Genomic DNA, 26,731 nt, shown 5'->3' on the forward strand with positions numbered 1-26,731 from the left:
TACTGCAAGGATTACCGCTAACAACATGCGAGGACGAGGACTTTATACAAATGATGGAGATAATTGAAAAGAAACTAACAATTCCAAAGAAATTAACAATTAGCAATTTAGTTAAAACTGAATATGAACATGAAAGAGACAAATTCAAAAAAAGACTGGCTGCTGCCAGGAGGGTCAGCATAGGCCTTGACATGTGGACAAAAAAAGGACTGACTGCCTCATTCCTTGCTATAAGCGCATGCTACCATTGTGTTGAACAAAGTAAACCTGTGCACATATTGTTGGCCCTTGAACAAGTAGCTCACCCACACACTGCTCAGTCTATTAAGGCATGTGTGGACAAATGTATGCAAGAGTGGGCCATACCAAAGGAGAAGATCCTGACAATGGGAGTAACATGGTGGCAGCCTTTAAAAACACCACAGCAGGAGAAACCAGCTCTGAAGATGACTCCCCTGGGTCCTCGATGGAAAGTGACTCTGAAATTTATGACCAGCGGTGAGCCATGTTTACTTTTTTTACATGATCAATTATCACATGAATGATTTCCCCTCTGCCACACACTACATACACACACACACCAGACACTATATTAGGTTTGGACTTATTTGGTTGTCTTTTCTTGTTAGGTACCATCATGTCGACATGGAAATGGCCCGGACACCGTGCGGGTGCATACCATACAACTATTGGTCCACATGACGCAGAAAGAAACAACGGTCAAAAGAGTCCTCGATAAAGCAAGGTCCGTGGTGAGGCTCTTTCGCAAGTCCTCAGTAGCAACACAGAGGTTACTGGACCAGTGTGGTGTTATTGTTGTAAATGACTGCCCCACACGCTGGTCAAGCACATTCAACATGGTCACACGACTCCTCACACACAAAGATGCAGTCTGTCAAATCTCAAATGACATGGGATGGGACAGTTTGTTTACTAGTGAGTGGCAAAAGCTTTCATCATTGCATGACATACTGCTGCCTTTTGCGGAACACACTAAAACCCTACAGAGTGACACTGCATCTATGTCCCTAGTGGTTCCTGCCCTCTTTGATCTGCTGAGCCACCTAGCTGACTTTGCAGAGAACACTCGGGACAGAGACCTCGCCACTCTTGCAGAGAAAATGAGATCAAATCTGAACCTACGTTTTGCTTGCCTTTTGGATTCAAACGATGAGAAGTTCTCACCACTTGCAGCAGCTGCCTGCTTTGTCAACCCGACTGTCTGTGAAATACTTGTAAATATTGATGTAGCTGATGGAAATATCCAGGAACTGCTGAAACAGGCAGAAGACTATGTGGTCAAATGCACTTCCCCACACACAAGACAGGAGGACTCAGGACTTCAGGAGTCTGAAGATGATGAAGTTGTTGAGGAACCAGAAGCAGCACCATCCTCAAAGCAGCCGGTGTTTAGATTTCTTTCAAGATGCCGTACCACAAGGCCTAAACAGAAAACCTCCACAACCAGCGTCAGGCAGCAGATCATTAAGTACAAGGAGGAACTTTCACATCCCATCACTGAGGACACAGGCACAGACTTCTGGCTGGAAAAGAGTGACATTTTTTATCACAGTTTGAAACCTTTTGCATTAGACTTGTTGGCTATGCCAGCTTCTCAAGCTTTCGCAGAAAGGGTATTCATTATCACAGGTGATCTCACCAGAGGACGGCGCAACAGAGGAAGGGTCAGATTGGAGCGAAGTGCTTTCCTTAAAATGAACAGAAACAAATAGAACCATTGTATTCACTGCTATTTACAGCATTCCTGTAGCAGTATGTGCACAGCTTAGAGAGTTACTGGTCTGGTATTTGTTTTGTTTTTTGGTTAATATGAGAGCAGAGATGTTTTTGTGCAATTAATGCAATAATGGCCTTATAGCTTAGCATTTCATTTAAATATTTTTTTTTTTCATTTCAAATCTTTGTGCATTGTGTGCAAAATCAGAGTAATTGATTAAGAAAAGCAGTCTGCTTTTCAGTTTCATGTGATCTTTACCTGTATTCGCAATGCCAGGAGAGCAGGGTTTTTTCAGTTACTTGAACATTGAGGAGTATTTTTTTGGTAATGTGTGCAATGGCATTACAGCCAATATTTTATTCTACATTTAAGAATTGCACTAATCTGTTCAAACCTTGTTGATTTTGTAAGGCATTCCAGCCTAGCAGTTATTTAACTTCTCTTGAGGTATGTGAACGTATGTAATGTTAACAGTAGTGAATTTTCTGCATTTAGATACCTTGTGTGCAATGGCATTACAACCAATAATTTTTTTTTTTTTTTGAGAATTTCACTTTATTTTTCTTAATGTTTTTTGAGTGGTTTCACTGTTTTTTCAATAAAAACAGCTTGAAAATGTTATATGACTTGCATATCATTCAGGGAGAATGCACTTTTTCAGGGAGCAAAGCCACAGTTTATCTTTTTGAAATTCAAAATAAAATACATGTTTTGTATCTGTAACTGTTCGATCTGTGTCTAAATCTAGATAGATACTTTATTGATCTCCAAGGGGAAATTCAAGTCTAATTCAAATCTAGACTGAGACTAAACTAAGACTAAAAGACTTAAGACTAGACTAAGACTAAACATTTTCAGATGACTAAAATATGACTAAAACTTAATGGTGTGTTATGCAAAAGAGTAAGACTAAGACTAAATCAGAATTTTCTGTCAAAATTAACACTGACTGCTTTTATTAGGAGATCCATCTGACCAGTGAAAGATAGATTAACCTAACAGGGAACGGCCTTCATTAACTCAAGCTGTTTTTACTTCAAATGTCCAAGTGTGAGAAAGTTCTTTATGCAGGGGGTGGGTTGGTTCTCCTGGGGGGAGTGTGTGTGTGTGATTTTATAAGGTACAAATGTACTGAGGTTGCCTCAGTCAGAGCTCTATCTCTCTGTCTGAGGACGTTAGTTAAATTTGAACCTTTTTCTTGCAAGAAATGCCTCTACCTCAGCTTCGCAACTTCACACTTAAAAAATATCCATAACAACACCAAACACATTTCTGCACTCATACATCCAGAAATGTTGACAAAGAAATTGTCCCTGGATCAGGGTGCAAAGAGATGGACTTTCTGGGGTTTTCTCTCTGTTTTTACCGAGTACAAGTTCAGTAGAGTGATCAAAACCCTGAGACGAGATGGCATCACAGAAGCACATTTCAATTTAAGTTATGGATGCTGCCATCATCATAAGCAAAGGAAGACAAAGTTTCTTACATCTTTAACATATTTCAATGGACTATATATTAATATATTTGACTTTCTCAATGATTTTTATCTATGAATGTTTTCCTACAGCTCTTCTAAATTATTTTTAAAATGTTGATCATTGAAGTGTTTTGTAGGCTGCAAACAATATTGAATTTCTCTATAAGACATTTTTCCACTTTTCATTTATGATTATTTCTAATTTTTCTATTATTTACTTCAGTGGAATTATGTTTGTAGAGGTTAACCTTTACCTCATTTAGCTGAACTACGGATGAAAATGTTTATCTCATCTTCCTGCTTTAACGACTGTATGATTGTTAAATAATCCTCACTGCTACTAACATTTCTTCACTTTAGGAGCTCTTAAGTCTTGAGTAGTTTCCATGTTCTCAGAACTTCCAAACTGAAAAGCTGGAAGGCTAAACTGCATGATCCATTCCTCAGGGAGGACCCAGTCCACCTGGATCAGGACTTCTGTTCTCCTTCAGAGAACTTTCTTCAGGATCATTTTGGTCCCACCGCCGGATGTTCTGTCAGTCGCAGAAGGTGACCCTTTTGATGGGAAGGGATAGAGCATCATCTCGTTCCAACAAAGCTAAAGAACTCATTTAAAAAATAAAAATATTTATTTCTTACTTCATGTCCAAAGTACAAAAAAATCTACAACACATAACGCTGAGAGTTATAACACTTTAAACAGTAAAAGTATTTAAAAAAGAAGGATTTCAGAATTGATGCTCAGTGGTGACCTGCCCCATGGCGTCATCATAGTCAGCTTCATCTTCCTCTGCTGCTCTGGATGCTGATGTTCTGGCAGGAAGTGGTGGACTCCTTCCTGCAGAGAGTAGAGGTCAGGTTTTATGATTCAGCAAACATCACAACAGTTTCCTTCATTGGATCAGAATGTTCTGGTACCTTTGTTTCTGTGTCTGCAACAGCAAATGATGAAGTATGTTGGGTAGATAAAGGAGATCAACGCTGCAACATGGCTGATTGTCCACAGTGGAGTCACAGCAGAAGATGAGTGGGAATCAGAGTGTTCAGCAGCTGTTAATAAAACACATGATAAGTATTTGGGCTGGATACATGAGATTTTGTTGAGATTTCACGCCTTGCTTGTTGGCGTTTAGGAGTGGGCTCTACGCTCCAAAGCACAGATTTATATGACTGTATTTGCCCATCACCTCATCGACCGTTTGGGGGGTATTCCCAATCGGAGAACTTCCATGCAAAGGCCACAGTAGACTGACCTTTATCATCATGGAGAGTCTTTATGGAAGGAAAACATCTCATTGGAATCTACCTTTTTCTGTACTCTGAATTCTAAACACTGAATTTATTTGGCACATTGAATTCCTTACATTTAATTTTTATCTGGTAAAAATTCCGCTGCAAAAAAATCAACTGCCTCCACTCCTGTTTCTAGTCTATTTTCTAGATACAAACGGAACAAATGGAACAAAGCCACAGGGTTTTAATAGCTGATACATTCCGAGAAGTTGTCGGGCAAAACTTGTTATCAGTGCACCTAAGTATGCCTTTTTATAGCCCCTCTGTTTCTGTTTGGCTTTATTGTTTTTACTGGTCCAGTGTTGGTGATTTAATTCTATTCTGAAATTCATTGGGAATTTATTCTGTTAGGCACCTGTTTTTTCTTGTGTGGTGTGTGAAATTGACCTCGATGGGGAAATGCGAGATTTTATTGGTCCATTTAGCCTTGACAACCACCAACGCACCACACCAGGGTGGTTGTAAGTGTAAACATTAACTTCAATGGTTTGGTTCCTTTTTGGCACCCAGAGGCAGCTGCCTTCTCTGTCGGCCTGTTTTTAGCTTGGCACCCCCTGCTGGTCACCATCCGAATTCTAGAATATTCATCATTTAACATCAGTGGGTTTAACGGTGGTACTGTCCACCTCACCACATTTAACCCTATCAATAACACAGAATTTTATAGTTTTGATTTTACACTGCCGCTGTTATAGTTCTAGATTTATGTCCTCATAGGTCTAGGTCATTGTGGTCACATTTCTGGTTTTGCATGTTTGTAGTTCTGGGGTTATTCATTCATAGTTCTAGTTCTTCAGGGTCATAGTTCTGGGTTTTTGCATCATAGCATATAATTCCTAGTTTTTTGTGAATATGGTTACAGTTCTGGTTTAACATGGTAGTTGTTCCACTTCTCCAAGTTCATAGATCTAGTTCTACATGGTCATAGTTGCTTCTATATGGTCATAATTCTGGTTTTTTATGATCATAGTTCTCATGGCTGTTGGTCTGGTTCTACTGTACATGGTTCTGTTCTATAATAGTGTAGTTCTGCTTCCATGAGGTAACACTTCTGGTTCTAATTGGTCATAGTTGTAGTTCTGCAAACGAAGGTCCAATAAAATGGACCAAAAGGAAACACAGGTCTCTTATTCTTTACGTCTGAGATGTTCCAGGGTGGAAAACTAACCTCGGACAAACAGCCAGCTGGATGGAGACTCTCCACGTCCACCGATGTTACACTTGTATTGGCCTTCATCAGACGTGGTCACATGGAGGAGCGTCACATGACCTGTGGGTTCAGTCCTGATGAGGGAGCCATCTTTATAGAAATCAGCTGAGAGGTTGGAGGGAGTGGTCTTTGTTTGACAGCTCATAGTGACAGTATCTCCAGAATTTACAGGCAGGGCAGGACTCTTTAGGATCACATCTAAGAGAATAAAAAAAGGGATTTATTTCTTACAAAGGACGAGGCAATGGTGCTAAACACAAAACATATTGCACTGTAGTACCATGTCGTACTGAAAAATGTCTGTAAGAATGAATTAAAATCAGTATTCTAATAACTGTTGTGGACAGAGGCATTTCTTGCAAGAAAAAAGATTCAATTTTTTTAATGTCCTCAGACGGAGAGATAGGACTCTGACTGAGGCAACCTCAGTACATTTAGACCTTACAACACACACACTCCACCCTGGGGAACCAACCCACCCCCTACATAAAGAACTTTCTCACATATCGTTCTCTGTTAGGTTAATCTATCTTTCACTGGTCAGATGGATCTCCTAATAACAGCAGTCCTCTCCTTCATGCCATGAAGGAGGCTGTGACTCATCCTATATCATGACCTTCGTTTGGAGCCTGGGAGGCTAAGAACAGACATAGCTCAACATTTTTTTACTCCACACTATGTACTCTATTTCTTCACTTGAAGCTGTGATAAATGTTGAATTTTAATCCTTTAGTTCCTGTGTGGGGCTGCATGGTTCCTTCTATTGTTGCCTTTAAGCTAGTAGGTAAATGGAATTTGCATGTTTTTTGTGTGCATCTCTGCGGCTTCTCCAGATTCCTCTTACAGTTCAACACTGCTGGTTAAGTGTTGCTGTGTGTGTCTGTGTGTACAGTAGTGTCTCTGTGTTGCCGTTGATAGTTGCCGACCTGTCCAGGTTGTAACCCGCTTTCACACAGATTGCTCTAGATAGGGACCAGGCCCAGGAACCTGAACATGCGATAGAAGATGGATGCATAGTTCCTGCATCTAATAATATCTCTTTGTTACCCATATTTGGACGGGGTTGGCCTCCGTCTGTGTCTTACTACTTTGCTCTGGACCAATCAGAGTCCAGTTGACTTTGTGGGCGGAGCATTAAACAGATAGTAAGTATACCGATGCAAACTGGTTCGCGTCATGGTGCCTACCTTTACTGATGCCAACTGTGATGTGGACTGAGTTGCTGCGCTGCTTAGACAGAGACTCACACCAGTAGATGGCGCTGTCAGTTGGTTTTGCTGTTAAAATGTTGCAGCCAGAAGAAGCCAGTTGGCCCCAGCCGTCCCCACAGCTGGAGATCTGTTTTCCATTGTTTGGGTTTCTTTTGATTGTCCATTCCTGACGCCTGCTGTTGTTTCCACAGCTCAGAGAGAAGGAATCGTACTCAAACAGCTGAGAGGAGTCTGGACTCACAGTCAGAGACGCTGGTTTGGAGCCATCTGAGGACAGAGATGGACCTTCAGTTAGCTACCTCCTGAAGCAAACCGGTTCCTCTAGTGCAGTGGTCTCCAACCCTGGTCCTCAAGATCTACTGTCCTACAGATTTTAGATGCATCCCTGCTTCAACACAGCTGAATCAAATGATTGATTACCTTTTCAAGCCATTCATTTGATTCAGCTGTGTTGAAGCAGGGATGCATCTAAAATCTGTAGGACAGTAGATCTTGATGACCAGGGTTGGAGACCACTGCTCTAGTGTTCCTAATTATTCTTGCTTCTTTCTCATTTTTCTATGTCTGTATTCCTGGAATTGATCTTTACCTTCGATGAGCAGCCAGCTGGATGGAGAAGTCTTCCCATTGACTGACTGACATCTATAAGCTCCTTCATTGGACTTGGAGACTTTATGAAGGGTCAGTTGACCTGTAGGTTCAGTGCTGATGAGGGATCCATTTTTGAAGAAAGACGCTGTAATGTCTAAATGTTTGTCCTTGTCTTCACAGCTCAGAGTAACGTTCTGTCCCTCCATCACAGGAAGGACAGGAATGTCCAGGATCACTGAATCTCCTAAACACAACAACAGAGAGAAGGACACTGCTTGGTTAAAGGATAAAACCAGGATTTATTTTCTTATTGACTGACTGCTCTAAATCCCATCCTAAACTAAGGACCTGGACAGATTGATGAAAGTGTTTGTTGAGACGTCTACATCCTATAAGAGATTTCTGATCTAAGACTTCCTGTTGGAATAGATGTCTTAGTAAAAACACTACTTATCTTTTGGACCAAGGGTACCGTCTCTCAGAGTCCTTCATGGGTAGAGACACCCGTACAGACCCGTTATCCGCAAGTATTCCAATTTAAAACCCGGCTGGGAATACACAGACCCGTAAATAATAAAGTGTGACCCGACATGTAATCCAAAAACGTTCACACAGCCGATTCAGCCACTTTGGATGGTCTCATCCCATTAAATGACCATTATTAGCGGTTATCAGTCCCATAGGATGGCTTCAGATTGGGCGTCCTACCTCCCAGTAGGCTCAGTGGGTTGTAATAACCAAATTGATCCTAATCGTAGCACTAAGGTAACTCCTTTTTTACTCACTAGATTAATTAATGTATTGATGTGTAATCTGAACATAATTTTAGAAGTTCTTCCACTAATATAAAAAAGTTGATCTGCATGTCGCTCATATCTTACAACCCCTCCCAAAAAATCTCATATATGTAACCGACACTACATTAAATTTGTCTGACTGAAAAGTGTGGAATTCACTGGAAGTAAAGCTTTAAAACACAGTTTTCTTAAAGAAGGTGGACTGTAAATAAAGTAGATAAAAAGTATAAGGTAGGTAAATAGAAAGTGAAACCTAAGGTTTTAGACATGGTCTGTTATCAACGATAAGCTGCATATAATCATCCATAAGAAACCTACCAGAAGGTAGAGGAGGCGCAGTCTGAAGCCATTCTATGGGACTGAAAAAGGCTAATAACAGCCATTTAATGTTTAATCACAGCTGAAAACAGGCCATTTATAATCACAGAGGCAGTAAAAAACATTGCCTCACGCTCACATCCAATGAGTCGATGCAATCAGCTGGTTTTCCTTAGATAGAAAACTTTGAATCAATCTGACTGGATGATCTGGTGAACTGAAAAGTGACCTGAGATGACATGATGTGAAGTGGAGCTATAGAAATAAACTGAATAGAATTGAATCCAGTGCGTTGTGCTCACAGATTAACAGCTGGAAATTGGCCAAAGTAAGAAGTGAGTAAAAATTTTCAGGTATGTCTGTTCTTAGCCTCACAGGATCCAAACAAAGGTCATGATATAGGATGATTCACACAGCCTCCTTCATGGCATGAAGGGTAGGAATGCTGTTATTAGGAGATCCATCTGAGCAGTGGAAGATAGATTAACCTAACAGGAAACAGCCTTGATGAACTCAGGTTGTTTTCCCTCCAAATGTTCAAGTGTCAGACATTTAACTCAATATGGAATAGAAGCAACAATGAAGGGATCTGGTTGAATGAATTCTCTTGTAAAATTCTCCTGAATGATGTAAGTGATCTAGTGCAACTATTCCTTTGGTCTTTTAAAGCAGATCTGAAGTTTAGTGATGGTTTAAAGATGGATGGTCCTGCCTCTTGTTTGGTGTCATTGGTTTCCTTTAGTGTCTGTGGGGATGTGAACATGTGTGTTTCTGTTTTGCTGCTCTCAGATCTGTTTTATACAGGTGCTGGTCATAAAATTAGAATATCATGAAAAAGTAGATTGATTTCAGTAATTCCATTTAAAAAGTGAAACTTGTATATTATATTCATACATTACATACAAACTCATATATTTCAGATGTTTATTTTGTTTAATTTTGATGATTACAAATGACAACAAATGAAAATCTCAAATTCATCATATCAGAAAATTAGAATATTGTGAAAAGGTTCAAAATTGATGGCCCCTGGTGCCACACTCTAATCAGCTAATTAACTCAAACCACCTGCAAAAGCCTTTAAATGGTCTTTCAGTCTAGTTCTATAGGCTACACAATCATGGGGAAGACTGCTGACTTGACAGTTGTCCAAAAGACGACCATCGACACCTTGCACAAGGAGGGCAAGACACAAAAGGTCATCGCTAAAGAGGCTGGCTGTTCACAGAGCTCAGTGTCCAAGCACATTAATAGAGAGGCGAAGGGAAGGAAAAGATGTGGTCGAAAAAAGTGTACAAGCAAGAGAGATAACCGCACCCTGGAGAGGATTGTGAAACAAAACCCATTCAAAAATGTGGGGGAGATTCACAAAGAGTGGACTGCAGCTGGAGTGAGTGCTTCAAGAACCACCACACACAGACGTATGAAAGACATGGGTTTCTGCTGTCGCATTCCTTGTGTCAAGCCACTCTTGAACCACAGACAGCGTCAGAAGCGTCTTGCCTGGGCTAAAGAGAAACAGGACTGGACTGCTGGTGAGTGGTCCAAAGTCATGTTCTCTGATGAAAGTAAATTTTGCATTTCCTTTGGAAATCAAGGTCCCAGAGTCTGGAGGAAAAGAAGAGAGGCACTTCATCCACGTTGCTTGAAGTCCAGTGTAAAGTTTCCACAGTCAGTGATGGTTTGGGGTGCCATGTCATCTGCTGGTGTTGGTCCATTGTGTTTTCTGAGGTCCAGGGTCAACGCAGCCACATACCAGGAAGTTTTAGAGCACTTCATGCTTCCTGCAGCTGACCAACTTTTTGGAGATGCAGATTTCATTTTCCAACAGGACTTGGCACCTGCACACAGTGCCAAAGCTACCAGTACCTGGTTGAAGGACCATGGTATCCCTGTTCTTAATTGGCCAGCAAACTCTCCTGACCTTAACCCCATAGAAAATCTATGGGGTATTGTGAAGAAGAAGATGCAATACACCAGACCCAACAATTCAGAAGAGCTAAAAGCCACTATTAGAGCAACCTGGGCTATCATAACACCTGAGCAGTGCCACAGACTGATCGACTCCATGCCACGCCTGCATTGCTGCAGTAATACAGGCCAAAGGAGGCCCAACTAAATACTGAGTGCTGTACATGCTCATACTTTTCATGTTCATACTTTTCAGTTGGCCAACATTTCTATAAATCCTTTGTTTTTATTGGTCTTCAGTAATATTCTAATTTTCTGATATGATGAATTTGAGATTTTCATTTGTTGTCATTTGTAATCATCAAAATTAAACAAAATAAACATCTGAAATATATGAGTTTGTATGTAATGTATGAATATAATATACAAGTTTCACTTTTTAAATGGAATTACTGAAATCAATCTACTTTTTCATGATATTCTAATTTTATGACCAGCACCTGTATTATGTGCATCTTGTGATCAGAGGAAGGAGGAGGAAGTGTTCCTCCATGACGCAGGGTGACTCTTACTTGTGACGGCGATGTTGATGACGTTGCTGCTGTCCCTGTGTTTGGACTCACACCAGTACACTCCACTGCTGGACTCCTTCAAGGTGTTTAAGGTGCAGGTGGAGCGGTTCAGAGTCCCCCACTCGTTGCCACATTCGGACACCCGCAGCCTGGACACACATCAGTCATTAAACCCATGGACGCCTCAGGTGTGGAGAAAGAAGGAAGCATTAGATCTGCAAACAGCTGCTGCTTCATTAGACTTATAAAGAAGATCAATCTAACTGTGGCTGTGAGGAATGAATGAACAGACAACAATAAACCAGTCTGATGATCAGAGGAGAACTGACCTTTGATCTGTGTATCCCCACACGGTCCATACACCTGGTCTGAACTGCTCACAGCTGATGGAGACTTTGTTATACTCATAAAACTGAGACCTGCTGGGAGTGACCACGATGGAGGCTGGAGGAGACACACATTGACCACCAGATGGCGGTGTTCAGAAACGCTCTCATTCAGAGAGACATGATGCTAACATTCTAATAAAGCTCTGACGCCTCTAACAGATGTTAGCGTTTTTCATCCTCCCTCCATCCATATCATCTGTCATCCCTCATCTTTCCAAACCACCAAACCATCCCCTTCACCATATCATCCATCCAACATCATCTGTCATCCATGGGAATTTCCCCAAACCATCCCTCTCTCTTCAACCCTGGGATCCATATCATCTGTCATCCGCAAAACCCTTTATCCCTCCTCATCATCCGTCATCCATCCATCCATCATCCCTCCATTTATTTATCTGTCATCCATGCATCCCATCCTCCCACCATCATCATCTGTCTCCATGCATCCACCATTCCCTCCCTCAAACATCCGTCATCCAAATTTCCCTCCCCTCATCCATCCATCATCATCTTTCACCATCCCTTCCCTCATCCTAAACCCCATCTGTCATTTCCCTGCATCCCCATCCATCCATCATCATCTGTCATCCATGCATCCATCATCCATCCATCATCATCCGTCATCCATCCATCCATCATCCATCCATCATCATTGTCCCTCAATGCTCCAAAACATCATTTTGTCATCCATTTCATCCACATCCATCCATCATCATCCGTCATCCATCCATCCATCATCCATCCATCATCATCTGTCATCCATGCATCCACCATCCATCCATCATCATCTGTCACAAAGATCCCTCATCCAAACCCATCATCCGTCATCCATCCATCCCTCCATCCCCTCCATCAAACATCCTCATCCATCCCTCCAACCATCCATCACATCCCATCCATCCACCATCCATTTCCCTTCCCCTCCATCTTCCCTCCATTCCATCCATCCCTCCATCCATCATCATCCGTCATCCATTCCATCCCTCCATCCATCCATCCATCTCATCCGTCATCCCCCATCCATTTCCCTCTTCCATCCCTCCATCACATCTGTCATCCCTCCATCCATCATTTCCCTCCCCTCCATCCATCCATCCCTCCATCCATCTCCATCCATCCCTTCCATCCATCCATCCATCCATCCACTCCATCCATCCATCATCCATTTCCCTCCATCCATCATCCATTTCCAAACCATCCATCCAACATCCTCCATCCATCCATTTCCCCATCCATCCCCTCATCATCCATTTATCATCCCCTTTATCCATCCACATCCATCCATCCACCATCCATCATCCATCCATCCTTTTTCCATCCCCTTTATCCCCTCCATATCCCTTTATCCATTTCCCTAAACATCCATCATCCATCCATTATCATTTGGGCATTTCCCTCCATCCATCATTTCCCTCATCCCCCATCTCATCCGTCATCCAACCCCTCCATCCATCCATCCATCAAACATCCCCTCCAAACATCATCCGCATCCATCCATCCCCTCCATCCATCATCCATCATCATCCATCATCCTTTCCCTCATCATCCCCTCAAACCATCCCTCCCAAAACCATCCATCCCTCCATTTTAATTTATCCCTCACCATGCATCCACAATCCACCTAAACATCTGTATCCCCTGCACCATCATCATCTGTCATCCATGCATCCATCATCCATCCATCTTTATCCGTTTATCCAAACCCCTCCATCATTCCCCCCTCCTCATCTCTGTTTATCCATGCATCCTCATCCATCCATCTTCCCCTGTAAACCATGCATTTCCCCCATCCATCCATAAACATCTGTCCCTCCATGCAAACCCCAAACCCTCCCATCACAACCCTCATCCATCCACCATCATTTCCCTCCATCATCATCTGTCATTCCAGCATCCATTTATCAAACTGTCATCCATGCATCCATATTTCCCCCATCATCATCCGTCCTTTCCCTCCATCCATCATCCATTCCTAAACATCTGTCACCAAAGCATCCATCACCCTCCATCATCATCTGTCAACCAAACCCCCCATCCACCATCCCCTCCACACATCTTCATCATTTCATCCATCATAAAACCTCTCATCCCCATCCATCCCCTTTTCCATCCATCCATCCATCATCATCCGTCATCCATCCATCCATCCATCCATCCATTTCCAAACATCATCCCCTTATCCATCCAACCATCCATCTTCCATCCATTTTTCCATCCATCCCTCCCATCAACCCCTCATCCCTTTCCAAACCATCCCTCCCAAACCATCCCTCCATCATCACCGGGCATCCCTCCATCCATCCGTCTTCCATCCCATTCCCTTTATCATTGGCCCTCCCCCCATCCATCACCAGCCATCCATCCAAAACCCTCCCTCCATCCCTTTCCCTCCATTTCCCTTTCCCCCCTCCAATTTATCCATCCCCCATCATCCATCCATCCATCCATCATCCATCCCCTCCATCCACCACAACATCCATCCCCTCCATCTCCATCCATCATCATCCATCATTTATCCATCAAATTCCCTCCATCATCCATCCCTCCATCCATCCAACCCCATCCCTTTCCCTCCCTCTTCCCTCCCCCACCATCCCCTCATCAGCCATCATCCATTTCCCTCATCATCCTTTATCCATCCTTTTCATTTTTCATCCATCCCTCCATCATCCCTATCCATCCATCATCATCCTCATCCATCCTTCCCTCCATCCATCCTTTATCCCTCCATTTTCATCCCCCATCCATCCATCCCTCCATCCATATCCCTCATCATCCATACCATCCATTTATCATCCTTTAAACCATCCTTTATCCATCCCTCCTTCCCTCAAACCCTCCGTCATCCATCCAAACCATCCATCCCTTCCTTCATCATTTCCCCATCCATCATCATCCCATCCATCCACCTCAACATCCCCTCCATCCGTCATCCATCCATCCATCCATCCATCCACCATCCATCATCATCCCTCATCATTCCCTCATCTTTCCCCATCCATCCATCATCATCCGTCATCCATCATCCAAACCACCCCTCCTTTATCCATCATCACCATCTATTCCCTCCATATCCTCCGCCTCCCCTCCATCCATCCAAACCATCATCCACCCTTTGTTCCATCCATCCATCCATCCATCCATCCATCATTTCCCTTCCCTCCATCCACCCTCCCCTTTCCCTCCAACCAAACCAAACCAAAAAATTAAACCCCATCCATCATCCATCCCTCCCTCATCCGTCATCCATCCTCCATCCAAAACCTCCTTTTATCATCCATCCATCCCTCCCCTCATCATCCGTCCCTTTCCCTCCAAACCATCCCCTCCAACTTCCCTCCAACCATCCTCCATCCCTCAACCCTCCCATCCCAAAATCCCCTCCTTCCCCTCCATCCCTCAAACCATTTCCATCCTTTTTTAAATTTTTATCTGCATCCCCTCCATCCATCCTCAACCCTCCCTCCCTCCATCCCTCCCTCCATCCAACCCCCAACCATCCATCCTCCACCATTCCCCCCATCCCCCACCCAAAAATCCCCCCCCCATCCAAAACCATCCCAACCCCCAACCCCTCCAAACCCCTCCATCCCCCATCCCTCCCCCCAACCTCCAACCAACCTCACTTTCCCCCCCCTCCCTCCATCCAACAACCTCCAACCATCCAACCAAATCCAACCCTCATCATCCATCCAAACCTCATCCAAAAACCCTCAACCAACCTTTAACCCCACCCTCCATCCAACCCTCAACCATCATCCCCCAAAAAAAAAATCCCCTCCCCCATCCCAAAAAACCCTCCCCCATCCTCCCCATCCCCCTCATTCCCCATTTAACATCAGTCCTCCCCCATCCATCCAACCACAAACCCCATTCCCTCACCGCAACCAACCATCCCTCCCCCCCAACCAACCCCCCAAACCAACCCCAACCCTCCCCCATCCTCCTCATCCCCCCATTTTAAACCCAACCCCCATCAACCCTCCTCCAACCCATCAACCCCCCCCGTCCCTCCCTCCCCTCCCAACCCCCCCAAAAAAAAAATCCCCCCCCCACCATCCACCAACCCACCAACCATCCCTCCCCATCATCCCTCAATTTATCCAAAATCCCTCGCCCCCAACCCCCCCCTCCCCCAAAAAATCACAACCCTTAACCCTCCTCCAACCATCCCCCATCCCCTCATCCTCCCAACCCCATCCGCATCCAACCAACCTCCCCCCAACCCTCCCCCCCTCCAACCCCCAACATCCCCCCCACCATCCATCAACACCGCAACCCAACCCCTAAACCCTCCCCCATCCAACCATCCATCATCCATCCGTCATCCATCCTCAACCATCCCTCCAACCATCCGAAACCTCCTCATCCATCCCCCAACATCCATCCATCCCCTCCCTCCATCATCAACCATCCTCAAACATCCCTCATCCCTCCATCCATCCCCATCCATCCATATCCATCCATCCAAACCAACCTCCTTTTTCGCCTTATCCATTCCCACCAAACCATCCCTCCATCTCCATCCATCCCCTCCATCCCTCCATCCCCCATCCATCCCTCCATCATCCATTCCATCCCCTCCCCATTTTCGTTCCATCCAAACCATCCAAACCCCTCCATCATCCATCCATCCATCCATCATCCCTTTCCCTCCCTCCCCCCCCCTCCATCCATATCCTCCCTCCCTCCCCTCCATCATCCATCCATCAAACCATCCCTCCATCATCTATCCCTCCATCCACCATCATCCATCCCTCCCCCATCCCTCATCCCCTCCCTCCATCATCCAAACCCTCCCCTCATCCCCTCCATCCCCTCCATCATCCCAAACCATCCCATCCATCATCCATCCATCCAACCATTTCCCTCCATCGTTTATCCAACCCCTCAACCATCCTACCAAACCATCCATCCATCATTCCTCCTTTCCAAAACCCTTTTCGTTCCATCCATTTCCCTCCATCCATCCCTCCGTCATCCATCCATCCATCATCCATCCATCCATCCATCCATCCGTCATCCATCCTCATCCATCCATCCATCCATCCATCCATCATCCATCCATCCATCCATCCATCCTCCCAGGGTCTGACAGGTACAGAAAGAAAACCCAGACACTAAGTCTAACTCTGGGTGAGCCAAAAGGAAGGCATCATAGTGACATGAGAACTTGTTCTGCATTTATTACAGAAGCGTCATAAAGTACACTTTCATAATTTGGCTGCAATACATATAAGCATATTTGTGTAGAAGTATCACGTATGTTTGAGTTAAATTATTTTTTCGTCTTTTCAGGGTTTTTTGTTATACTTCAATCCTCATCTCATCTCCCCACAAAAAATAATCCTCTGAATTGATATATATGGCAGACTGAGAGCTCACAACAAGCAACCAAACAGATGTGCTTCAAAAGACCAAACACAAATAAAAGTGAAATGTTTCTCTACCCTCTGATTAGGCTTACCATAAGAAAAAGTCATCTGGTAGCAGCTGAAACACACTGAGAAAAGATTCAGACCATGAGTGCAGTCACTGATCTCTAAGAAAGGCGCCACTTATTGTTGAAGCGTTGTGTACTCACAGAGCAGACGCAGTGCTGTGTTCATATCGTCAGCAGGCTGAAGCCGTTCTGTCCGTCTCACAGAAAATGTGTCTTAATAACATCCTGTTTAGCCAAACCACAGCCGGCTGAAGGAGGATGTGAGACCGACAAGCTGAGTACCTGATAATTTTTTAACCACTCGTCACGCTAAAGTTGCATTTTATCGTCTGAAAAACCAGCTGACATACGTCGAATATGCTACAAAAGGCACGAACAAGAAGAACTTAGATCCTTTCTCTGAAAAAAAGGAAAAAACTGCAGTTTGAAAAACAAAACCAAAGAAGATTCTGACTACAGGTTTAAAACACAGACCTCTGCAGATAAATCTGTTGTTAAGATATCTAAATCCTTCTCAACAGTATCAAGCTTAGCGCTGGAATCCCTCAAGGTTGTGTGCTCAGTCCACTGCTGTTTACTCTGCTAAAACACGCCCACACACGAGTAAAAATGGCTGGCACATTTAGAGATCTAACCAAGATTGTGGGCCTCATTCAAATAAAGCCTCTTTGTGGGCAGCTTCATTTTGAAACCAGGTAGAAAACAATAGTAAGAGAAGCTAACTAAACATATTTAGCACCAGGGTCTGAAATTAACTTCTTGACTCAGCAGCCAAGAGGACCGGAAGACAAAATTATCTACCAGCCAGAAAAACAAAACTATTTGCTCTCATATTTTTAAGGAACATATTATTTGAGGTATTATGTTAAATGGAAACTATGTTAAGCTAAAGTTTCATTAAATAAAGCTGCCATTTAGAATTTAATTGAATTGAATTTAAAAAAGTGCAAAATACTTGGATGTGTGTATATATCATGTAAAACTGTAACTGGAGCGTGTAACAAAAGTAATTTCCCTCTGGGACTATTAAAGTATTTCTGATTCTGATTCTGATTTGCTGCATCTGATTTCACCGATGGTCTGCAGGTTCATAGACTGACAACGACTTCAGGTCTGTTTTTGGTTTTTTGCTTCATACTGAGCAGCTCATTAGCTTAGCATCTTTATAAATAAGCCGCTTGTGAAACAGTCTTCCTGAAAGCACCATTATTAATAAACTGTCTCTACCTCCTGGAGGCTGTAGACCCTAGTTTCTTCTTCTTCTACTCCTCAGCATGATGTCTTTTAGAAGGCTTGGTTTCTCCAACTATATATTGCCTAGCGGCAGTGTTGTTAAATGACGGGGTGGCGGGGTTGTGCTCTCTGTAAGCGCATCTGTCTAATAATAATAATTTAATTTTATTGATCTCACATTGGAGAAATTCACTCTGCATTTAACTTATCCCCTTAGGGAGCAGTGGGCTGCCATTGTGTGGCCCCCGGGCAACAATCAGGGGTTAAGGGTTTTGCTCAGGAACCCAGAGTGGAGGCTGTGGGGATCGGAGCGGGTATTTGCTGGACTGCTTTAATCACTAGACCATCACTCCCCAACTATTGGTGTGTGAGGAACAAAGGGACAGATGGGAGACTTACCAAAATAAAAGAAGAAAGGACGTGTCTATAGTGCAACTGAAGTGCAAACATTTACTGGCCTTGGGCAAATAGTGATCTGCCAATAACTGGCCAAATAAAACATTTTGGTTGTTTGGTAGGTGGCAGGTGTTCATTTCAAAAGCTGCTTCCCACATGAATTACAGAGACAGTTAAGTTACGGGTGGCTGAAAAAGTATAGTCACATGACAGCATTTCAGCGCTTTGAGTAAATGTTAAAACAGCCTGCCATAGAAACTTCATATAAACAAGCATTAACTCGAGCAGCAATCTTCTCCATCTTCCTCCCCTTTGCAGCTGCAGCTGTTTCTCTGTCTTTCAAATACATTTTCCTTTTTTTTCCATTTTTGGATTAAGATTTATAGTTCCTGTAATGTAAAAGAGGCACTTCCTCTTGCCTGTCTTCATGGTGACTCGTCGAATCTGGGCTCCCCTGATCTTGGCTTTTCATACTTGTTAGCCACGTGTTCACCTCTGAGTGAACCAACTTAGAATTCACAGGAGCCGTTATGAAACCAAAAACTTAGAGTTTTCAACCTTAGGCTAGATGTGGAGTGTTGGCCTAGTGGTTACAGCAATTTGGTTGTGCTCTGAGAAGGTTGCAAGTATCCAGTTAAATTCTCTCAGCCTCCGCTCTGGGTCGCTGAGCAAGACCCTTAACCCCACTATTCCCCGGACGCGCCACACAATGGCAGCCCACTGCTCCCAAAGGGGATGGGTTAAACGCAGAGAGTAAATTTCCTCATTGTGAGATCAGTAAAGGGATTTACATTTATGTCAATTCAGAGGTGAGCATTTGAGTCTGAGTTTGTTAAACCTACTTCTTGAAATTGACTTCAGGGATCAGATGCCGACCCTTGCTAATTGCCCTGCTGCTACTCCAACTGTGTGGCCAGCAATCTCCGGAACAAAGAAGAAGAGAGAAGGTCTGGAGCTGCCTTTCATCCATCAGGAGTCTTTGTTTTATTGGAAGACATTTTGTCCGGACTCCTAGCCAGGGAAACACATACACTATATTGCCAAAAGTATTTGCTCACCTGCCTTGACTCACATATGAGCTTAAGTGACATCCCGTTCCTAATCCATAGGGTTCAATATGACGTCGGTCCACCCTTTGCAGCTAGAACAGCTTCAACTCTTCTGGGAAGGCTGTCCACAAGGTTTAGGAGTGTGTTTATGGGAATTTTTGACCATTCTTCCAGAAGCGCATTTGTGAGGTCGCACACTGATGTTGGACGAGAAGGCCTGGCTCTCAGTCTCCGCTCTAATTCATCACAAAGGTGTTCTATCGGGTTGAGGTCAGGACTCTGTGCAGGCCAGTCAAGTTCATCCACACCAGACTCTGTCATCCATGTCTTTATGGACCTTGCTTTGTGCACTGGTGCACAGTCATGTTGGAAGAGGAAGGGGCCAGCTCCAAACTGTTCCCACAAAGTTGGGAGCATGGAATTGTCCAAAATGTCTTGGTATGCTGAAGCATTCAGAGTTCCTTTCACTGGAACTAAGGGGCCAAGCCCAGCTCCTGAAAAACAACCCCACACCATAATCCCCCCTCCACCAAACTTTACACTTGGCACAATGCAGTCAGACAAGTACCGTTCTCCTGGCAACCGCCAAACCCAGACCCGTCCATCAGATTGCCAGATGGAGAAGCGCGATTCGTCACTCCAGAGAACGCGTCTCCACTGCTCTAGAGTCCAGTGGCGGCGTGCTTTACACCACCGCATCCGACGCTTTGCATTGCACTTGGTGATGTATGGCTTGGATGCAGCTGCTCGACCATGGAAACCCATTCCATGAAGCTCTCTGCGCACTGTTCTTGAGCTAATCTGAAGGCCACATGAAGTTTGGAGGTCTGTAGTGATTGACTCTGCAGAAAGTTGGCGACCTCTTCGCACTATGCGCGTCAGCATCCGCTGACCCCGCTCCGTCAGTTTACGTGGCCTACCACTTCGTGGCTGAGTTGCTGTCGTTCCCAAACACTTCCATTTTCTTATAATACAGCTGACAGTTGACTGTGGAATATTTAGGAGCGAGGAAATTTCACGACTGGATTTGTTGCACAGGTGGCATCCTATCACAGTTCCACGCTGGAATTCACTGAGCTCCTGAGAGCGACCCATTCTTTCACAAATGTTTGTAAAAACAGTCTGCATGCCTAGGTGCTTGAATTTATACACCTGTGGCCATGGAAGTGATTGGAACACCTGATTCCAATAATTTGGATGGGTGAGCAAATACTTTTGGCAATATAGTGTATACAGACCCAGACTAAAAAATGCATGTCAGTATGAAAGATGGATCAACTCTAGTAGCTAAAATAAAATGAGAACATAGACGCAAATCATAAATATAAAAAGGTAGAACACCTTAAATTTTTTATGGGGGGGGGGAAAAGGGGACAATCCCCATTTTTAGAAAAAAAAATCGAAAATTTCTCTATTCGGATTATTACGAGTTTCGGGCATAGTTCTTAAAAACCTTTGGGGGGGTTTTAAATTTAGATCCCCCCCCTAAATTTCTTTCCCTCCCGGTTTTTTTCCCCAACTTTCCGTTTTTTAAACCAAACCCCCCCAAAACCCGGGACTGGGGGAACGGCTTCAATATCAAAGTTTTACCCAAGAAAAGTGAGCTAAAGTAGCCCAAAAAATTTTAACATCAAAGGGTGTGGGGGGAAAATTTTTTTAAGGCCCCCCCCCCCCTCATCTGGGGGGGGCGCTCCTGGAACGGGGTTTTCGGGGTTTTCCCCCCCCACTTGAAAGCTGGGGGTTTTCCGGGGCCACAAGCAGGAGACAGTTAAAAAAACTTTTTGCAGGAAAAAAAACCCATCCCTTTAAAAAAAGGGGGGGAAAAAAAAAAAAATTTTTTTTAAACCCGGTTTTTTAACGGGTTTTCCCCTCCCCGAATGGGGGTCACAAAAAACAAAAAGTGCAGATAAATTAAAAACCCCACCCTTTTTCGTTGTTTTCCCCCAACAAAAATTAATTTTTATAAAGGCCCAAATTCCCAAAAAGTCTTTAAGGGCCTTTACGTTAACTTTTAAAACAGAAAATTATAAAATTTTTCAAGGGAAAAAGTTTTTTTGGCCTTCCCAAAAAACCCCCCAATGCAGTTTGAGGGGACATGGGGGGGGCCCCTTTTTAACGGAAGAAACCTAAAAAAACGGTTTTTTTTAAATTCCAGGCCGAGGGGCGGGGGGGAAAAAAAGGGTAAAAAAAGTTAAAACGGCCCCCCAAAAAAAGGGCGCGAAAGGCTTTTGAAGGATAAAAACCAATTTTTTTCAGGGGAAGAAACCAAAGGGGAAAAAGGGATCTAAAAATTTCATTTTATAGAACCCGGATTTTCCCTTTTAAAGGTTTGGCACACCCAAAACGGGAAAAAAAAAAAAAACCCCCGGGACCGGGGAAAAAAGGGGAAAAAATTAAAAAAAGATTTCAAATAGGAAAAGAAAGAAAAGCAAATAAAAAACCCCCCCCTATGCCCCCAAAAATTAACCAAGAATAATTTTTTTTTGAAATTTTAACCCACCAAAAAATTGTTTTAAAAAAAAATTTTTTAGACCCTTTTAAAAGTAACGGGTTTTTCCCACAAAAAGGTAGGGTTCCAAAAAGGGGGGGAAAAAAAAGTTTCCTAAATTTTTTTTAAAAATTTAGAAATTAAAAAAAATTGGACGGGAATTCCGTTGCTAAAAAAAATTTCCTTATAAGAGGGTTGGGCCCTTTTAGGCTTTTTTGGAAAAAGTTTAAAAATTTTTTTTTTTAAACAAAAAACCAATGAAAAACCCGGATGGGGAAAAAAATTTACCCTTTTTATTTTTTCTTTCACCAAATAGTAAGGCTTTTAAATTTTGGGGCCCCTATGTAAAAATTCAATAGTCCCCCCGGAGAAAAAGTAATTTTTTCTAACATACCCCTGGAAATTTTTAAATTTTTTCAATTTCCCATGAAAAAAGTTTTAAAACCCCTTTTGAATCCCAAAAAGGGGTTCAATAAAAATCCCAAAAAATTTTTTTCCCTTTTTTCAAACATTTTAAATAAAAAAGGGATGGAAATTTTTTCTTTTAAACCTTAAAATTTCTTCGTTTTTTACAAAAAAATTTTTAAAGATATCCGGATGTTTAAACATTTAAAAAAGGGTAAGGGGTTCTTCTTTTTATGGAGGGGGTTTAAGGAACAGGGGAAAAATATTGTCTAATTTAAATTTAAACTGAAAAAAAGAGTTTTCCCTGCCGATCCCGGGGACTCCAGGTAACCTTTGAGGGTTTTTAGATTTTTAAAGCAAAAAAAAATTCCAAAGAAATTTTTAAAAACTTATGCGTTCCAATTTCCTATTTAATTTTTTAAAAAATATTAGGGTAACTTATTTTCCTAAGAAACAAAACCCCGTAAACCAACGGGCCTTAAAACCCTAATTTCCCGACTGAGGTTTTGGAAGCTTAAAGCGTCTTTTAAAAATTTTCATTTGGTAATACAAAAATTTTTTCAACACTTTCAAAAATTTTGGAAAAGGGGTTTGGTTAGGCATAAAACCCAAGCACCAAAAATTTTTAAGGGGAATTAAGCAATTTTAAATTTGGAACCCCTTTAAAACAGAGAAAAAAAACAATCTTAAAAAAAAATTTAAAGGGAAAACCCCCTTAAAAAACCCTTTGGGGGGAAACTTGTTGGGGGTTAATAAGCTTTTTCAATTCAGGAGTTACTGGAAAAAAGCCACCATTTAAATTATATAGGTAACATCGGGAAGAACCTAGGGTTTAATTTTTTTTAAAAATGAAAATTTAATTTAAATAAAACCCCATAAAGCATTTTTTTAAGAGCTTAGGTTTTTCCAAAAAGCGGGTTTTAGTTTCAACTTTATTAAAAAAAAATCGTTTTCACCCCTTTTGGGGGAAAATACCCCTTTTTTTTTCCAAAGGGGTCCCTTTCGCCCTTTTTCAACTAGGAGGCCTCCGGCCTGTTTTTTTTTTTCCCTTTCGGGGGTTTTTTTTCGGGCCCAACCCAAAAAAGGGCAACTTTTCTTTTTTTTTTTCATTTTAAAAAGGGGGAGCCCCTTCTAAGGATAGCAGAGAATGGGGCCCCCAAAAAATTTTCAAGGGTAAAAAAAAATTTTCCCCGGAATCAAAAAAAAAAAAATTTTAAATTTTTAAAAATTTATAACGGCAAAAGTAAAGATCACAAAAATTAACTTCTTTTAAAACTCTTTAAATAATCCAAGGTTTTAAAATTAAAAGGGGGGGGTTGGAAAAATATTTTTATTTTTCACTTCATGATTTGGGAAGGGCCAAAATAAGAAAAAATTTTTGGGGGGGGTGGGGTATTTCATTTTTGCCCTGGTGGGAAAAAAGGGTTAAAAGGGCCCGGCTTTTTTCAAGTACATTTTTAAATCTCCACCCCTTAGTTTTTAAATCCAAAAAAAAGGAATTTAAAATCTCAAAAAATTAAAAAGGGGGCCGGGGAATAAAAAGTTCAAAAGGAGGTTTTCTTTTTTTGGTCGGGAAATTAAGGGGTAAAATGCAAAGAGGTAAGGTTTATTGTTTTGGGAGAACAGAGAGAGGAAGATTTTGCACCCTTTCCCCAAATTTTGGGGGTGTAAAAATTTAAATACTTAAAGGACCCTTTTTTATAAATAATCCTTTTTTACCGGTTTTGTGGAAACAAGTTTTTTTATCCCCGCATTAATGGAAAAGAGGGGGGATTTTTTTTAAACGACCGCATTAATTTTTTTAACCCCCCAATTTGAGGTTTTTTTTTGAGTCATGATTTTTTTGGAAATTTTGAAATTTTTTTTTTTTGGGGGTGGGGAACTGCGGGGTGGAGTAAAGATGGGAAAGGAGAGTGGGGGGGAATGGTTAAACAAATTTTTTTTGCCCCTGGGGGTCTTTTTGGGGGCTAAAAAAGTGGCCAAAAACCCAAAAAAATGACCTAAAAGGGGGGGGCCGTCTCCCGAAAACCGGTTTCCCAAAAGGATTGAATTTTTTAATGTAGCCCACTTTTGTTTTCGGGCCCCCAACAACCAGCGGTTGAAAGACGACTTTGGGCTAAAAAATGTCATCCTGGTAATAGGGTTTATGATTTTGTTGATGGGTTGCTAGTTCTTGCGTATTGCCTTTGACAAAAGAGCCCTTTGAAAAAGAAAACCCTTTAAAATAGAAAGCTTCTCCTTGGTTTAATGCGGTGTGTCTTTGAAGCAAAATGCTAGGAAACTGGGGAGAAAATTTTCGCTCCACAGGCCTGCGGGGGGTCCTTCCTAGTTGGAAAAATTTGGGTTTACTGCTGTATAAAAGGACCCTTTGTAAAGAAAGCAGCTACTTTCCCCATTTAAAAGAGGGTTTAAAAAATCCCAGATTTCTTTTTAAACAGTTGCCCAAAATACCGAGCCTACTTGTTGAACCGTCCATTCCACCTGCTTATAGGATTTTTCATGAATAAAATTGATGAAAATAAGATCAGTAGCAATCCTCTAACTATGATTGGTTTGTCTCTGGAGGGTGGGACAGTATCTGAGGTAGTCATAGACTCTGAACCGGGTTTAGACTGCTTTGATCCAGTTGAACTTTCAGAGTTAGAAAACTATTGTCTTCATCTAAGCGTTCAATTGGATGTTAGATCCAGTTCCAACCAGGTTATTTAAGGAGGTATTCCCTTTGATCTCCTCCTCCATTTTAGATGTGATTAATCTATCTCTGTTACAGGGATATGTACCTAAAGCTTTTAAGGTTGCTGTAATTAAACCTCTGCTTAAGAAACCGTCTCTTGACCCAGATGACTTGGTCCTGAACCTGTAGTCCTGCTTTGAGTGTTACATCATGTGCATTGTTACTTTGTTAGCCAGATAGAGCGAGTAGATGGCCTTTTTCACATTGTGGATGTCACTCTGTGTAAGTAGGTCATCTAATCAGGACAGCCTTCTTGTCTTATAAAGATACGCAGGATATGGGCACATCTTTGAGCTGGACTGATAGAGGAGAGCTATCTGTAATCTTGGGCATAGAGGCAAGACGCATACAGGTCAGGGCATGGATGGCGTGTCACAGGGCCGTCACTAGGTTTGAGAGACATGGGTGGCTTAGCCCCTAGGTAAGATATTGCGCGCGCATAGCGCGCGCCGAAATTTTTTCAGTGCACTTTCTAAGGCGCTGTCTATAAATTCATTATTTTAAGAGCAACATACCTGGGAAACACTTCCCTCACTAATGCTACTTCACCAACTAAACTACACCAGTTAAAATGTGCTAAATTACAAAGAGTAAATGGTAGGTGCCATGCATTACTGCATAAATGGAAGAAGGCAAGTGGTTCGCCACTCATCATAATGGAAACCTTCTACAGAAGACAGTTGTCTAACCAACAGACTCCCAACATCTTCATAAACCCTTAACCTGGCCATTCATCTTTCCCCATCTCCCCTGCACCCACAACCTGTCAGGAACCCCTGTCTGCTTTGCAATAACCCTGTTTCTGTGTGTGTGCTTGGTGTGTGTGTGTGACCTGGACTTTGGCATGTCTTTCTCTACACCTGGCACAGAGAGAAACACATATACACTATATTGCCAAAAGTATTTGCTCACCTGCCTTGACTCACATATGAGCTTAAGTGACATCCCGTTCCTAATCCATAGGGTTCAATATGACGTCGGTCCACCCTTTGCAGCTAGAACAGCTTCAACTCTTCTGGGAAGGCTGTCCACAAGGTTTAGGAGTGTGTTTATGGGAATTTTTGACCATTCTTCCAGAAGCGCATTTGTGAGGTCGCACACTGATGTTGGACGAGAAGGCCTGGCTCTCAGTCTCCGCTCTAATTCATCCCAAAGGTGTTCTATCGGGTTGAGGTCAGGACTCTGTGCAGGCCAGTCAAGTTCATCCACACCAGACTCTGTCATCCATGTCTTTATGGACCTTGCTTTGTGCACTGGTGCACAGTCATGTTGGAAGAGGAAGGGGCCAGCTCCAAACTGTTCCCACAAAGTTGGGAGCATGGAATTGTCCAAAATGTCTTGGTATGCTGAAGCATTCAGAGTTCCTTTCACTGGAACTAAGGGGCCAAGCCCAGCTCCTGAAAAACAACCCCACACCATAATCCCTCCTCCACCAAACTTTACACTTGGCACAATGCAGTCAGACAAGTACCG

General features: G+C 42.6%; 1 protein-coding gene across 2 annotated transcripts in view; it reads right to left on the minus strand.

Annotated features, from left to right (window-relative positions):
- The window catches only part of LOC119774668 (sialoadhesin-like), a 45,620-nt gene extending 28,284 nt beyond the window's left edge, over positions 1 to 17,336 (minus strand). Inside the window, exons 1-9 of one of the 2 annotated variants that reach the window (XM_038272305.1) lie at positions 17,095 to 17,322; positions 16,978 to 17,013; positions 11,448 to 11,562; positions 11,119 to 11,267; positions 7,519 to 7,764; positions 6,906 to 7,196; positions 5,677 to 5,916; positions 4,134 to 4,265; positions 3,826 to 4,056 (exon numbers count right to left, since the gene is read on the minus strand). In XM_038272305.1, coding sequence (XP_038128233.1) covers positions 3,944 to 4,056; positions 4,134 to 4,265; positions 5,677 to 5,916; positions 6,906 to 7,196; positions 7,519 to 7,764; positions 11,119 to 11,267; positions 11,448 to 11,562; positions 16,978 to 17,013; positions 17,095 to 17,119 — 1,347 coding nt within the window. In that variant the 5' untranslated portion in view covers positions 17,120 to 17,322 and the 3' untranslated portion in view covers positions 3,826 to 3,943. Of the gene's footprint in view, positions 1 to 3,825; positions 4,057 to 4,133; positions 4,266 to 5,676; positions 5,917 to 6,905; positions 7,197 to 7,518; positions 7,765 to 11,118; positions 11,268 to 11,447; positions 11,563 to 16,977; positions 17,014 to 17,094 lie in introns of those variants that run through there. The other variant, XM_038272306.1, reaches the window with a different exon arrangement.
- Positions 17,337 to 26,731: the final 9,395 nt, after the last annotated feature.

Source organism: Cyprinodon tularosa, unplaced genomic scaffold (assembly GCF_016077235.1).
Source record: "Cyprinodon tularosa strain WSP-4 unplaced genomic scaffold, ASM1607723v1 ctg822, whole genome shotgun sequence".
Classification (NCBI taxonomy): Eukaryota; Metazoa; Chordata; class Actinopteri; order Cyprinodontiformes; family Cyprinodontidae; genus Cyprinodon; species Cyprinodon tularosa.